Raw genomic sequence first — 16,812 nt, 5'->3', positions numbered from 1 at the left:
GGTCGCTGCCACTGCTGTTGGGGCTCTGAGCCCACCACCTTCAGGGCTTCCCGGACCATCTTGCTGTTGTCAAGGCGGGCTGTTTTTACGCTTGTAGCTCTACACTGGTCTAGATGCCGTTTTTGACTGATTAGAATTCTTTCTTCCCAACTTCTTCTGTTTGGGGCTTTATTCTTTTTTTTTCTTTTAATATCTTCAAAATTTAATTTTTAGGTGTTTTTCTTTCGTCCTGGTCCAGGAGCACTCGGGGACACATCCTACTCCTCCCTTCGGATCACGTGACCACACACGCAGCCAATCTTCTAATATGCCATAGGTTCTTATTTTGTTAGCAACTAAACGTGCAACGCTTTGTCAAAATCATTAATTGTATTTGATTTTAAATTCTGAAATTGTCACTACAAATTTATCAGTAAGTAACTGAGAAACGAACTTTTGACCTACCAGCATGTGTAATGGCTATAATTACATTTTGACATGATTGCAAAGGATACTGTTCAGCTTTCTTAAGATGGGTACGAAAACATCTTTGTTACCGCCAACTAAGTGCCTTTGGTATGCAAAAGAAAGCTCTTCTCTGTATCTTGGTACAGATGTAAATCACGCTAGCACAGTAGGCATTTGATTTGCAACTTTTAAAATAACAACCCTTCTTGAGAAGGGAGGAGAGAGGAATATGTGTTTGGTGGTGGAACTTTGTTGGAACTGGTGAGAATTACAAAGCATGATCCATTGAACAAAGAGATTCATGAGGAAGAAGGTTCAACCAGTTTACTTTCCCTTGAACACTAAGAATAATATTAAATGAAAGGTAAAAACCCACCTTTGGGTTTCCTGTCTAGAAGATTAAATTTTGACTGCAGAATATCTTCTTCAACAATTATTTTCCAAATTTGTCCAAAATTTGATGTCTTGTTAAAGCCTGAATGAGTAATTACTAAGGTGCAAAATGTTGTGGTAGAATGACATTTTAACTCCACCATCTGGGTAAATGTTAATTTAAATAACCTGAGCTCAGCTGAAATGGGAATGGTAGGGGGGTTGGGGCAGAGATATTTTCAATTTTTTTCAAATGTATTCATAAATTTTATTTATTTGTTTGAATACAGCCTTCATGGATTTTAATGTCCTCTTATGTTCTCACCCTGCTTTCTCTCCTAGAGAAATACTCTGTTGTTGTGAAGTGCAAAGTAATTGGGTCATAAAGGTGAAAATGAAATATTTACATCCAGTATATTTTTATTTGTCATGATTAGGAATTAAGGATGAAAAGCAGTATATTTTAGTAATGCTGTGGTATTTATTCCACTCCTTCCTTGGCAGACTAACAAATGTTCTTTTCTCTTTCCCACCCCACCAGGTTTCTTGCTCTGCTCTGTAATTTTAATTCAGAATGCCATTAGTGAAAAGGAACATAGAACCAAGATATTTGTGCCATACAGTACTGCCAGGAAATATCCGTAATGAACTGGAATGCGTCACTAACCTTTCTCTAGCTAATGTAATCCGACAATTAAGCAGCCTCAGTGAGTAATTTGCCTTTCGCTTTGAATATATTTTCCCTTAAATTTTCATTTTGTGAATTATTGTTGCACTCTAAAACATGATGTCATAATACTCAACACTATGAAATAAGCAGAAATGTTAGGTATGGTGTATCGTTGATGGTAAATATGTATTTTAATTTAATTAAAGCTTTTTTTTTACAGTCTTCATTGTTTTTTTTAAATTCTCAAAGACTTCTTATTCAGACCATAAAATACAGTCAGCAATAAATATCGCCCATGTAGATTTTTAAATTTTACTTTTGGAATGCTGTATGTGATTTTCATCTATGTTCTTGGACTATTGATTGATACTGTTTGTGGAGGGAAGAATCACATGCTTGAGATTATATGAAAGAAAATTAAAAGTTTTGCAGAAAAAAAAGATGGCCAACAGAAGGCTTGAGTTAGTCTATAACTACAGAGATATAATTTCTATGGTTATATTCAAAAGCCACCTGTCAGACTTCATAGCTCCTGTCCATTGCATGCCTTACACAATATTTTTTAAAAATGGTCAACTTTTAGAATTGTGCAGGTGACACAAATAAAAATTTAACTAAATGAAAATGCATGAAGGAGAAGACATCGATCAATGCATAATAGAGAACTGCACATTTGATCACAGCTGATGGAATAATTGCTTTCTCCAGTTGGTCTCATGGAATCCAGCAGGAGACCGCAAGCTTTCATAGATTTTCTTGAACTTGCAGTTGGAAATCTGCATGATGATATGGTGAAATCCCATTAATTTTAGTGAAGAAAAATGGAGGGAAGTACAAGCTTTTAAAAAAAATTTGTATCAATTTAAATGTATTTTTAATTCATCTCTGACAACAGTTAAGATAGGGGCAGGACCTAATTGGTTCAAAAGCAATTCTGATCTGGTGCCTGTCAGTTTTAAAAATCATGCACCAGGTTAGGCTATATTTATCTGCTGTTAGTTTTCAAGCCTCCATAGTTTCATTCCAACTATGAATAGGCTTCAAGAGCAGGTACAAGCATTCATCAATCTTTTGAGAATTGGGCCTTGGGGATTGAGTATGAAATAAATAACTTTCACTGATTCACATTTGAAGTCCTGCAGATAAATATCATATATAACACCAATTTCTTGCACTGGTGGATAGATGTCCAAACTTGATTTTCAGTTTTTTTAATCTTTGACACCATCTTGGTGACTTTTTAAAACTCTGATCTTAAAGTCATAGATTATACAGCAGAGAAACAGACCCTTCGGCCAACATGATTATGCTGACCAATTTGTCCACCTAAGTTAGTCCCATTTATCTGCATATGGCTCTCATCCCTCGAGACCTATTGTATTCATCCATATCTAAATATCTTTTAAACATTGTAACTCTACTTGCCTCTACTACTTTGGTAGCTTATTCCATAAACCTGTGTGAAAAAGATATCTCTCTGGTCCCTTTTAATTTTTTTACTCTCTCTCTCTCTCTTTGAATCTATTCCCTACCCTTGGGGAAAAATTAAGGCAATTTACTTTTTTCATTCCCCTTAATAATTTTGTATACCTCTATGAAGTCACTCCTCAGCCTCCTATGCACAGGGGAAGAAAAGACCTAGCCTCTCCTCATAAAACTAGTAACATCCTCATGAATTTTTTCTGTACCCTTCCCTACTTAATGACGTCTTCCCTATACCTGGGTGATCAAACCTGTGCACAATACCTTGTGTACTCTGACTAATATATTGTACAGTTGTAAAGTGACATTCCCTTTCCAACATGACTTCTGTACTTAATGATCTAAATGATAAGGCAACCATACCAAGTGCCTTCTTCAAGTGACATTCCAAAAAACTATGTACCTGAACCCTTGGATCTCTCTGTTTTCCACCACTCTCCAGGGCCTACTTCCATTTACTGTGCAAGACCTATCAAAGTCTAACTTACCAAATTGCAACACTTTTGCGCTTGTCCAAGTAAAATTCCATCTGTAATTCCTTGGCCCACTTTCCCAGTTGATCTGAATCCTGTTGTAATCTCAGAGAATCTTCTTGCCTGTCCACCATAATGCCAGCTTACTAAACATTGTTGCCTATATTGTCATCCAAGTTGCTAATATAGATGATAAACAACAGTGGACCCAGCACCAATCTCTGGGACACCACTGGCCTCCAACTGAAATGCAAGCCTCCACTACCATAGTCTTGACTTCTAATATTGAATTGAATTGTTTATTGTCACGTGTGCTGGGATACAATGGAAAAAACTTTTTTTTGTGTCCTATTCAGGAAAGTCAAATTCTTCATAGTACAGCAAGTAGTGCAAGAATAAAACACTGTCAAGCTAATTCTGTATCCATTTAGCTTTGTTCACCCTGAATTCAATGCCATCTGATCTTCTGGACTAGCCCTGCCCTCATCAATCATCTTCATTTCTTCAAAAATCTTTATCAAATTTGTGAGATAAAATTTCTCATGCCCAATGACTATCCCTAATCAAACCTTATCCTTCCAAATGCTGATAGATCCTATCTTTGTTTTAAACCTCAGGTAAATATGCAGAAGATATATTTGGAGAGCTCTTCAATGAGGCTCATAGCTTCTCCTTCAGGGTTAACTCTTTGCAGGAACGTGTGGACCGTCTTTCTGTTAGTGTGACCCAGCTGGATCCAAAAGAGGAAGAATGTAAGTTTTTGTATCCGGAATATTACACAATGAGAATATTGAATGTAAATTTCGTGCTCATGTCTCTCAAAAAAAAACTGGTACTTCTATAGGAACAGAAAATGTTGAAAACATTCATTACACCAGTCAGTAATTATGAAAAGTCAAATACAGCCTAGGTAAGGGAGGAAAACCAAATTAGTTTCAATTTCCAATTTCAATGTTTTTATCTCAATCATCTTTTTAAAGGTAATGACTTCCTGATCTCTACTAAAACCTGGGGAAAAGAAATCTTCCTTCTTATCCTTCTAGCATTAACTTTAAATCTACAGCCCCTGCTTTTTCATCCATCTACTAAAGGAATTAAGGTACCTTTCTATTTTCTTCATCGAGCCCTCCTTAGCCAAAGAAGTAGCAACTCTAAATGAATCCAATCTTTCCTCATGACTACCATTTTCCACTCCTGGCAAAATCTTCATAATGTCTACTGTACCCTTTTCCTTTGTATCATCCAGCATTCCAAAACTTTCTTCCTTGTTGTCAACTACATGGCTAGTTTTTGGATAATTTCTTTAATCCTTTAACTGGCCCCACTTTATCAATGATCTAAACCATTATTAAATATTGCAAAATGCCAAGAAATTAGTATTAAGCCAAGTGAAATCTACTGGTAAAAGCCATCTGGTCACAAAAATATCTGACAACCATTACCATCTGCTCCCTGTTATTGAGCCATTTTTAATCCATTTTTCCATAATACCTTGGTTTTCGACAATCCACGTGATACAGTGGAGATAGGGGGATGCGAGCCCCAGGGCTCCTCAGAAGAATTCGGTTAAAAATACTTAAAATTGCCTTTAAACTACCTGGACAGCTAGAGCAAGAGCAGGAAACGAAGAACTAGAAGAAATACAGTTACTGACCAGAATTCAGCCTTTTATAGTGGAATTTATCTCAGCAATGGGACGTCAGCAAAATTACAAGTTGGCGCAGTTTAAACCCATTAAAAACACCTTTAAACTAGTGCATAGCTAGAGCATGAGCAAGAAATGAGGAATTAAACAAAGAAATACAGTACTGACCAGAATTCAGCCTTGATAGCAGATTCAATCTCAGCAACGGGACATCAGCAAAATGGCAGCCAGAAAAGACTTGAAGTCTGCAGAGAGATCCATCCCTGGAACAGGGCCAGCTCAGGAGCAACTACTGAAGAAGGGGTATTTACGTGTCCTCCTTAAAGAGATTCAAAGAGATAACAAAGCCCACACTAATAAATTAGATGCCAAACGGAGGAGATTAACCAGTCCATCTCAGAATTTAAAGTCATGTTAAACCACCTGATCTCCTGGGTGGCTGCCGCAGAGGAGTATGTCGGAACGGTAGAGGACCAATTAACAGAGATGGACTCATCCCTTGAGTCGCTAAGGAAGGAAAATGTCTTTCTGCTAGGAAAAGTAGACCAGCTAGAAAATTACAGCAGGTATGATAATGTCCACATCGTTAACCTGAAGGAAGGATCCCATAGAATTTTTTAAAGGTTGGATCCCAAACATTCTGGGATGAGAATACTTTAGTGAACTAAGAGTGATTGAACAGGCCCATCGAGTCTCTGCGTCTAGCACGTCTCTGGGCCAGCGACCGAGACACATCCTGATATGTCTGTGAGGTATCAGGATCGAGATAAAATCTTAAGCACCGCTGAGAGGCGAGCAAGAGACGACAAGGGCCCCATTACATATGATAACAGGCCAGTGCTATTTTCTTCCTGACCTAAGTGCAGGTCTAATGAAGTGGAGGAGGGACTTCAACCAGGTAAAGAAGGAACTCCAGTCTAAGAATATCCCATTTGCCTTGCTTCATCCACCAAGACTGAGGGTCGTCATTTCTGATGGAAAGTCGAGATTCTTCAAAGCGCCTGGGGAAGCAATGACACTCTTGCGTATCTGGCCAGGAGGAGAATAAAATGACGAGCAAGAGCTGGATTGGAAAATGGATAGGCAATCATGGTCCTCACAAACTGCTGTGGATATGTGCCTTAAACTGTAGTCAATTTTCCCACTGACTATAGATGGACGAGTTCCAGTTTAAACTGACTAGTTTTTTTATGGCAGCTGATTTTTGTCAGTAATTGTTTCTGAGTTGAGCATTTTTTTAAAGAAATCCTATTGTTGTATTCAAAATTGAATAATCTTGTATAATAGTTTATATTTTTTTAGATAGGAGCCCTGGACCAGGCAAAATGTTTAAGAGTTGGAATCAGAATTAGAATTTATTGACTTGAAATTTGGTGTTTTGCGACAGCATCATAGCGCAAACATTCATATTATAAGCATCCTACAACATTGCAATAAAAAAAAAGTAAAAATAACAGTGCACGAAAAGTAAGGCAGTGTCTATGGTTCATTGATTGTTCAGGAATCTGATGAGAGTGAGGTAGAAGCTGTCCTTGTGCCATTGAGTGCTCAACTTTAGGCTCCTGTACATTTTCAATGATGGTAGCAGAGTGAAGAGGGCATGGCCTTGGTGGTGGGGCCTTTGAGAACAGAGGCTGCCTCATGTAGATGTCCTCGATGGAATGAAGTCTGGTGCCTATGATGTCACAGGTCGAGTTAACAACCCTCTGGAGTTTATTCTTGGCCTAAGAGTTGGCGCCTCCATTCCAGGCAGTGATGCAGCCAGCCACCTGCAGAGGTTTGCGAGAGTCTTTGGTGACATACTGAATCTCCTTAAATCTCTCACAAAGTATAGCCACTGGCAAGCCTTCTTCGTGATTGATCCATTGACATGGAGGCTCCAGAACAGATCCTCAGATATGTTGACACCCATGAATTTGAAGTTTTTGACCTTTTCCAATACTGAGCCCTCAATAAGGACTGGGTCGTGTTTCCCTGACTTCCTCCTGAAGTCCACAGTCATCTCCTTGGTTTTGCTGATGTTGAGCACAAGGTTGTTGTCATTACACCATTCAATGAGCCAATCTCTCTCCCTACTGTATGCTTCCTCATTGGTGTTTGTGATTCTGCCGACAACTGTGGTGTCATCGGCAAACTTATAAATGCCATTGGAATTCCGTCTGGCCACACAGTCATGGGTGTATACCGAGTAGAGCAATAGTCTAAGCACGCATCCTTGGGGGGGGCGCCTGGGTTGATAATCAGTGAGGAGGAGACATTGTTTCCAATTCATACTGAGTGTAATCTTCTCATGAGAAAGTCAAGGATCCAGTTGCAGAGGGTGGTAAAGGGGCCTTGAGTTAGTAGCTTCTTGACCAGCATTGAGGGAATAATGGTATTGAAGACTGAGCTGTAGTTGATGAAGAGAAGACTGAATTGCTATTTTCAAGGTGATCTAGGCCAGTGATATTGCATCTGCTGTGGAGCAATTGTGACAGTAGGCGAATTGTAGTGGGTCCACATCTTTGCTTAGGTACTTGTTAATTCTGGCCGTGACCAGCCTCTCAAAGCATTTCATCACAATAGAATTAGTGCTACTGGGCTGTAGTCATTGAGGCAGCTCACTCTACTCTTCTCGGGATGATTGATGCCCTTTTGAAATAGGTGGGAACCTCTGACTGCCGTGATGAGAGGTTGAAAATGTCTGTGAACACTCCAGCTAGTTGGTTAGAGCAGATTTTCAGTACCCAGCCAGGTACGCTATCAGAGCATGAAGCCTTGCGAGGGTTCACTCTCTTGAATTATTTTTTGATGTTGCCCTCAGTGACAGATATCACAAGGAACTCAGCCTTTTCAGGGATTTTAGTAGGTTCTTCATCTCAAAACAGGGATAGAAGGTGTTCAGCTCATCAGGAAGCCACCTCTTGTATTCACCCTCGCTTTATAGGCTGCAATGGCCTGCACTCCCTGCCATAGCTGGCGTGTATCTGTCTCTGTCCCTAGCTACCTCCAGAATTGCCACTTTGCTTCAGAGATAGCCTTCCACAGGTCGTACCTGGACTTCTTGTAAAGATCCCGATTCCCAGCTTTAAAGGCCCTCAGCAAGTTGTGAATTCTCCAATTCATCCAGGGTTTCTGGATGGGGAACACCCGGTATTTGCACGTGGGAACACACTCTTCCATGCAGATCTTGATGAAGTCAGTGACACCTGTTGCATATTCATTCAAGTCTATGGACGAGAATTATTATAAGGCAGCTCAGTTGAGATTTTTAACTTCTTTCTTTGATAAGGAAAAAACCCAGCATGGATTAAAATATAAAATGATAAAATAGAAGCAACCAAATCAGAAGATTTTTAATAAATAAATGAGACGCAAAATTATTATCTGGGGAAAGGGAAGCACCCTTGTTGAAACATTTGATTAACATTTAGAATAAAATAAATGATGAAATTGGAATGATAAGTGCTGTCTGGTCTAAAATGCCTTTGAGGCACAACTGACGTACTCCATTTTCAATGGATAATCAATTTTTAAATATTTGGTTTCGGAAAGGAATTAGATATACAGAAGATTGCTATGGAAGAATAAATTTAATAACATTTGATCAATTAAAAAATAAATATGGGAATCAAAATAATACCCTTTTTTAGTTACTATCGATTATGTCTATCTAAGAGATAAACTGGGTCGAAGGATGTTATTACCGAAATGTGGTGATGTAGAAATATTAATACGTAGTTGATATATTAAGAAATTTATTTTGGTAATACCATTGCAGAAAGGAACTATTAAACAGGGGATTCATAGGTCGAGACAGCATTGGGAGACAGATTTAAATGTTAATATTGATTAAATAAACTGGTCAGAGTTATGTCGGGATAGTATGACAAATACTGTAAATGTTAGATACAGGTTAGTTCAATATAATTTTTTACATCAACTCTATCTTACTCCACAAAAGCTAAATAAATGGAAGTCAGATTTATCCGATCAGTGTTTTAGATGTGGTCAGAAGGTAGGTACTTTTTTACACTCCACTTTGGTCCTGCTCCAAAGTGAGACCTTTTTGGTCAAATTTGATGATTTATTTAGAACGGGTAATAGGAAGGAATTAAATTTCCACAAACTCCAATGTTTCTTTTAAAGATTGCCTTAGCAGTAGCAAGAAAATGTATAGCAGTGACCATGGAAATCAGAAACCCACTTAGGTATGGAACATTGAAATGCAGAAATGCATAGCTGTGTTCCTTTGGAGAATATAGCATAATTTGATAAATAAATATGATGTATTTTTGAAAATTTGGTGCCTGCACAAGAATTGAGGGAATTAATTTAAAGATCTCTTCCATAAGCCTCAAATTTGGTTAACCTCCGTGAAAGTATTAAAAGTTATAAATGGTTAATTCTGTCTGGTGAGGGGGAGCTTCTGGCAACCAGGTTTTTATTCTAGTTTCTTTTATTTTTTCCTTTTTCTTTCTTTTGGTGTTAGTTTAGTGGGGGGAGGGGGTTGGGGAGTTTGGGTTTATATCATCATGTTGTAGCAAGTTGTGAGCGAGTGCAGCGAAGAGACGAGATGACAGGCTGTGAGTTCTGGTATCATTTTGAATTCCGCGCTGCAGCCTTTAAGCCCATCCTCAGTCCCGCCTCTAACGTCCTGGTGCTTGCATCGCAATGACAAAACCACGTATGCGACTTTCTGGTCTGGACCAGAAGAGATGGTCCTGTGGCGCCATCCTTGCCACGGCTGCCCTAACGGCCACGTGTGACAAGCAGGGCCGGTTTGCCATTGCAAGCGTGCGTTGTCACACCCCCCCCCCTCCTGAGGTTGAGGTGTCCTGTTTCAGTGGCTGACCTCTGCACACTGGTAGGGGAACCTGTACTGGCTGAGACAAGTTCAGATAAGCTAGTTTTTGTCCAGCATGATTAACTCTTCCTTGCCCCCACCCAATGTCGAGGGTGAACGTCGAAGCGTTCCTGTGTAGCACCCTGTATGGACCCTCATAAGGTTGCAATGAAGGGGAGTCCTGTGCATGCCTCTGCGCACTAACACGTACTCACAGGAGGACATGTCTGAGGGGTAGTTGCAGGGTGGTTGACCATGTTGCAATGGCAGGGTGGTGCAATGGAGCCCAGTTTGTCATGCAGTCTTTCGAGGAGGATGGTAGTGACTGTGTCTTGCCTGGTTGCTGGAAGGAGGAATTGGCCTGGTACTGCAATGGTTTCTACATAGACAAGTTCAGCAGAGGAGGCCCCGGGGTCATCCTTCAGCGCTGTGTGAATCCCCAGGGGAACCCAGGGCAGTTCGTCCACCCAGTTGGGCTTCTCGAGGTATGCCATCAGCGCCAATTTGATATGACAGTGGAAGCGCTCGACTAACCCATTGGCTTGGGGGGTGGGGGGGAAGGAAACTGTGGTGCAATGCAGCTGGGTGCCCAAGATTCTGGATAGTTCTGCAGGTAGGGTCGTCGAACTGCTGGAGTTAGTTCTTGATGTACTGCTGGACCTTGGCCGTCTGGCAGTCCATGCAGGTTTTCACCCACTCTATGACGTATTTACTCAGGCCATGCCAAACAAATTTTGTGGACACCAGTCTCATGTAGTGCAGATTGAGGGGTGTGACAAACTGTGGATCATGTTGAAAACTGTTCTCCTCCATTGGGTGGGATGAGAGGTCAGGGTTGGCCAGTGGAAATGTCGCAGAGGAGGGTGGTGGTTTCAGTGTCAAGTGGGAGGTCTTGGAGCTGCAACCCCATGATTGCAGTTCTGAAGCTGAGTGTTGCACCCAAACCAGATCATGGTAGTCAATGCCTTGCAACATAGCATTGACTGCTGGCCTAGAAATTGCATCTGAGTTCACATTGTGCTTTCCTGAAAGATGTTGGAGAGCAGTGGTGAATTCAGAGATGTAGGATAAGTGCCTCTGTTTTCGGGCAGACCACGGGTCGGGGACTTTGAGAAGGCAAAAGTAAGCGGCTTGTGAACAGTGTAGACAGCCCTTTGAAGAAGTAGCAGAAATGGCAGGCGGCCAGGTAGAGGGCGAGTAGTTCCTGGTCAAATGTGCTGAATTTCAGTTCAGGTGGTCACAGTTGTCAACTGGAAAAGATGTGGGGTCTCCTTGAGGCATCAACGAACTGTTCCAGGACAGCGTCCACTGCTGTGTTGGATGCATCAACTGTGAGGGCCATCGATACATCCATTCATGGATGTACTAACATCATTGTGTGGGCCAGGGCCCCTGGTTTGTTCGAAGGTGTTGTGAGCCTCATCAACCCATTCGAGCTCCTACGATGAGCCCGACATTAACGTGAAGAGAGGGCACATAATCTTGGCTGCCACAAGGATGAATCTGTTGTAGAAATCTACCATGCCTATGAATGCCTGTAGGCCCTTCAGTGTTGTCGGTCTGGCAAAATGTTGTATGGCATCCACTTTATCTGGTAAAGGGATGGCGTCGGCTGTGGTAATTTTGTAGTACCTGCATGCAGACACCCCCCCAATGTTGGTGGTAGAAAAACCATCTGGGTTCGGACCTCTCTTTTCTGGCAGGGTGGGGCCTGCTCACATGGTGGATTTGATTTGGGGGTTGTCCTCGGTGATCCTGCATGACACTATTAATCGAATCTATCGGTTTGCGCTTGGAACGGTAGAGAACATCCGCTCGTGCCGCAACCTTGTGTGGATTGCTGAAATCCGTGTCAGCCAACAGGAGTTTGATGTTTTCCGACATCTGCTCGAGAAACGCCTACTCAATCATTAGGCAAGGCTTGTGGCCTTCTGCCAGTGTGAGCATCTCATCCATGAGGGCAGAGGAGGTGCCATCACTTAGTCCATCCAGGTGCAGGAGCCTGGGTGCTCTCTCACGTCATGAGAGCCATTTATTTACCTTCCTCTGGCTGCGCCTGATTGAGGTCATTGATTCATGAGGCGGCTTCCTGGTCGAGTGAGCTGATGACGTAGAAGTATCTCGTCGAATCGAAGGTCATCTGTTTGATCTGGAACTGGGCCTCTGCTTGGCCAAACCAAGTGTGGGGCCTGTTCATCGAGAAAGTTGGCAGCTTTAACGAAACGGCGCCTACAGCTGCTTGTTCCATTGTGTTGAGTCTTCAGGACATGGAGACTCATCAGGGTCATCAATGTAGCAAGTTGTGAGCGAGCGCAACGAAGAGACTGAGACAACAGGCTGTGAGCGAGCGCAACGAAGAGACTGAGACAACAGGCTGTGAGCGAGCGCAACGAAGAGACTGAGACAACAGGCTGTGAGCTCGAGTATCACAACTTGTTTATTTTAAATTCCGCGCTTCAGCCTTTAAGCTCGTCCTCAGTCCCGCTCCAAACATCCCGGCGCTTGCATCCCGATGACGAAAGCACGTATGCGACCTTCCGGTCTGGACCAGAAGAATGGTCGCACGACGCCATCCTTGCCACAGCTACCCCGTTGATCGCACATGACAAGTGAGGCAGGTTCGCCGTTGCAAATATGCGTCGCCACAATGTAATAGATATGATAGTAAAAATTGATTTTCATGTTTTGTACTTGGATATTATTACATATATGGAATACTTTTAAATAAAATTATCAAAAAAAGTCTACGGATTTAGTCTTAAATATGTTCCAGTCCACTGATTCAAAGCAGTCCTCCAGATGCTCCTCTCCCTACATCGACCATACTTTCACTGTCTTCGCCACTGATGCTGAGGTCTTCAGTCTCTGCTTGTACACCGGGAGTAGAAGTACAGCCAGGTGATCAGATTTGCCAAAGTGCAGTCATGATGTGGCTCAGTATGCTTTCTTCCTGGTTGTGTTGCAGTGGTCGAGTGTGTTGGTTTCCCTGGTCTCGCGTGTGACACGTTGGTGGTAGTTTATCTGAGACTTCGTCAGGTTGGTCTGATTGAAGTCTCCCACAATGATCGGGAAGGCATCTGGATGTGCTGCATCATGGCTGTTAATCACAGTGCTCAGTCCCTCCAGTGCCAGCCTGATGTTAGCCTGGGGCTGAATGTACATTGCGACAGGATAATGGCCTGGGTGGTGGGGGACTTTGAGGATAGAGGCTCCTTTTTTAAGACACTGCCTCATGTAGACGTCCTCGATGAAGTGAAGTCTGATGCCTGTGATATGCTCTCCACAGTATATTTGAAGCAGTTTAAAAGAGTGACAAACCAAATCTCCTCAGACACCTCACAAATTATAGCCGCTGGCGAGCCTTCTTTGTGATTGCATCAACATGGAGGCTCCAGGACAGATCCACAGAGATGTCGACACACAGGAATTTGAAGTTCTTGATCCTCTCCACTACTGATCCCTCAGTGAGGACTGGGTCATGTTCCCCTGACTTCCTTGTGAAGTCCACAATCATCTCCTTGGTTTTTCTGACATTGAGCGCAAGGTTGTTGCCGTTGCATCTTTCAACAAGCTGATCTATTTCCCTCCTGTACGCTTACTCGTGCCATTTGTGATTCTGCTGACAACTGTGGTGTCATCAGCAAACTTGTTGATGGCATTGGCATTGTGCCTGGCCACAGTCATGGGTGTATAATGATAGAGCAGTGGGCTAAGCACATATCCTTGGGGTGTGCCTAGATTCCTCCATTTTATCACATTCCCTAGTCCCCTACCATTTACTGTCTATAACCCTCTTTGTTTCATCCTTTCAAAGAGATGAGCCTCGTATTTTTCTGCATTTAAATCCCATCTGTCATTCTGCAGCCCATTTTTCCACCCACTGTAGATCCCTCTGCAAACTTTGAAAGCTTTCCTCACTGTCCACTGTACCTCCAATTTTTGTGTCATCTGCATATTTGCCAGGGCCTCTGCAATTTCAACTCTAGCCTCCCTGAAGATCTGAGGGAATACTTTGTCAGGCCCTGGGGATTTATCCACCTTTTATTCACCTCAAAACAGCAAGCTCCTCCTCTTTAATCTGTGTTGGTTCCATGACCTTACTGATTATTTGCCTCACTTCCATAGACACTCTGCCAGTTTCCTAAGTAAATACCAATGCAAAAACATATTTAAGATTTTCCCCCCTCCCATCTCTTTTGGCTCCATATATAGCCAACCACTCTAATCTTTAAGAGAACCAATTTTGTCCCTTACTATTCTTTTATTTTTAATATATCTTAGAAATGCTTGGAATTTTCCCTCACCTTGTCTGCTAAAGTAACCTTGTCTCTTCTTTTAGCCCTCCTGATTTATTTCTTCAGATTTCTTCTTGCATTTTTTATACTTCTCAAGTACCTCATTTTCTCCTTGTTGCCTCTACCTGCTATACACCTCTGTCTTCTGCTTAACCAAATCCACAAATTTCCCTTGAAAACAAAGGTTCCCTATGCCTGTTAACTTTGCCTTTAATCCAAACAGGAACATGTAAACTTTATACTCTCAAAATTTGACCTATGAAGGCCTCCCATTTACCAAGCTCGTTCTTGCCAGAAAATAACGTCCCAATTCACATTTTCTTGATTCTTTCTCGTTTCCACAAAATTGGCCTTCCTCCATTTGAGAATCTCAACCCAATGACCAGACCTATCCTTATCTTGAAATTAATGGCATTATGAACACTGGACCCAAAGTGTACCCCTGCACCAACTTCCATCACCTGTCCTATTTTGTTCCCTAATAGGAGATCCAGTATTACATTCACTCTAGTTGGTATCTCTATCTATTGATTTAGAAAACTTTCTTGAACATATTTGACAAACTGTAACCCATCCAGCCCTTTTACAATATGAAATTCCTAGTCTATATGTGGAAAGTTAAAGTTGTCTATTATCACAACTTTGTTTCCTGCAGCTGTCTGCTATCTCTCTGCAGATTTGCTTCTCAAATTCTCGCTGACTATTGGGTGGTCTATAATACAATCCCATGAGTGTGGTCGTGCCTTTCCTATTTTTCAGTTCTACCCATATATCCTCAGTTGACGAGCTTCTAATTTGTCCTGTTTGAGCACTGCTAAGATATTTTCCCCGACCAGTAATCCCACCCCTTTTATCCCTCTCCTTCTATTGTGCCTGAAACACCAGAACTCTGGAACATTGAGCTGCCAGTCCTGCCCCCTCCTGCAACCAATTTCACTAATAGCCGTGATGATGTCCACATCCACATGTTCTAAATTCATCTGCCTTTCCTACAATACTCCATGCATTGAAATAGACACACCTCACAATATTATTCCCACCATGCATAACATATTGCTTCCTGTCTTTGACATAATCTTTGATGCCCAACCCTCTGCAAATCTAGTTTACACCCCCCCCAGAGCAGCACAGCAAACCTTCCCATAAGGATATTAGTCCCTCTCTAATTCAGATGCAAGCCATCCCACCGGTACAGCTCTCACCTTCCCTTGAAAAGAGCCCAATGATCCAGAAAGCCCTCCCTCCTGCACAATCTCTTTAACCATGTATTTTTTTCTTTGGCTTGGCTTCGCGGACGAAGATTTATGGAGGGGTAATGTCCACGTCAGCTGCATCCATGTATAAAGCTGCATTATCCTCCTACTTCTAACCTCACAAGCACATGGCATGGATAGCATCCTGAGATCACAACTCCAGAGGTCCTGTCCTTGGCGCCTAACTCCCCAAACTCTCTTTGCAAGATCTCATCACCCTTCCTACCCACTTCATTATCCCAACATGGACTATGACGTCTGGTTGCTCACCCTTCATCTTGAGAATTCCATGAACTCAATCTGAGACATCCCAGATCCTGGTACATGGGAGGTTCTCTTCCACAGAACCTCTTGTCTGTTTCCCTCCCTATCAAATCCCCTATCACTTCATCTTACCTCTTCTCCTCCCTTCTCTGCCACAAGGAGCTTGCTGACTCTGTGCAAGAGACCTGACCACTGTGGCATGTCTCCCTCAACAGTATCCAAGAAGGAACACGTTATTGAGAGCAATGGCCACAGGAGTACCCTGCACTGATTGCCTGTTCCCTTTCCCTCTCTTGACACCTAGCTACCTTCCTCCTGTCCCCCAGGCGTGATTGCTTCCTTGCAATTCCTTTCACCCCCTCAGCCTCCTGAAAAATCTGGAGTTCACCCAGCTCCATTTTCCTGGCATAGTTTGTAAGGAGCTCCAGCTGGATACACTTCTCACAGATGAAATCGCCAAGGATACTGTTGGCTTCCCTGACTATCCACTTGTTGCAAGAAGGCCATATTCTGCTCTGGCAGCTATGTCCACTGTCTATGAAATACAAAAGGAAAATTAAACAACCTGCCCTGACCTGTACCTTTTGCCAAATCCTTTTTACCTCTTAAGGGCTGCCTTACTTCAACTCCTGCACCACAAACTCAGCCTCTTTTCACTGAAACCTCTTGCACCAAAGCTTCAACTCCCCACTCAAACTCAGGCCCACTCTCATGATAGCCATTTCCACGATAGCTGCTCAACTTGAACCTCTCATCTATTTAAGCTGTCCCGCTCTCGCACACTCTTGCTGCAATGCTGGAAAAGAACCAGCATAGCTTTCACCTACAGTACTAAGCTGTTCTGCTCTCTTACACTCTCATTCCCAACTCCCGTCACCCTTGTGGTTGTATGACCATTTTAAATGCCCAGGAAACTATTCATGTCTAGGTGCTTTGACATAATGGCCAAGTAGCCAAAAATAAATCTGTATTCTGCAGGGTAGTGTTATGTAGATTATTGTTAGAAAGTGGTTTGGGGTGATATTATTTCAAGTAGATACTTTCTGCTTAAACCAATATGGTTATAATGTTTGCAAATGATGCAAT

At 42.2% G+C, this 16,812-nt stretch overlaps 1 protein-coding gene across 5 annotated transcripts in view; it reads left to right on the top strand.

The window, feature by feature from the left end:
* wasf1 (WASP family member 1) overlaps positions 1-16,812 on the top strand; it is a 125,858-nt gene that overhangs the window by 84,395 nt on the left and 24,651 nt on the right. For all 5 annotated transcript variants that reach the window (XM_069887590.1, XM_069887588.1, XM_069887587.1 and 2 more), the window contains 2 exons: positions 1,361-1,526; positions 4,062-4,196. In XM_069887590.1, the coding sequence (XP_069743691.1) occupies positions 1,394-1,526; positions 4,062-4,196 (268 nt within the window). In that variant the 5' untranslated portion in view covers positions 1,361-1,393. The remainder of the gene's footprint in view (positions 1-1,360; positions 1,527-4,061; positions 4,197-16,812) is intronic.

The sequence above is a fragment of the Narcine bancroftii genome, chromosome 6 (assembly GCF_036971445.1).
Source record: "Narcine bancroftii isolate sNarBan1 chromosome 6, sNarBan1.hap1, whole genome shotgun sequence".
Classification (NCBI taxonomy): Eukaryota; Metazoa; Chordata; class Chondrichthyes; order Torpediniformes; family Narcinidae; genus Narcine; species Narcine bancroftii.
Note: the sequence above shows the minus strand (reverse complement) of the source record. Positions and strands in the feature narration are given on the sequence as shown.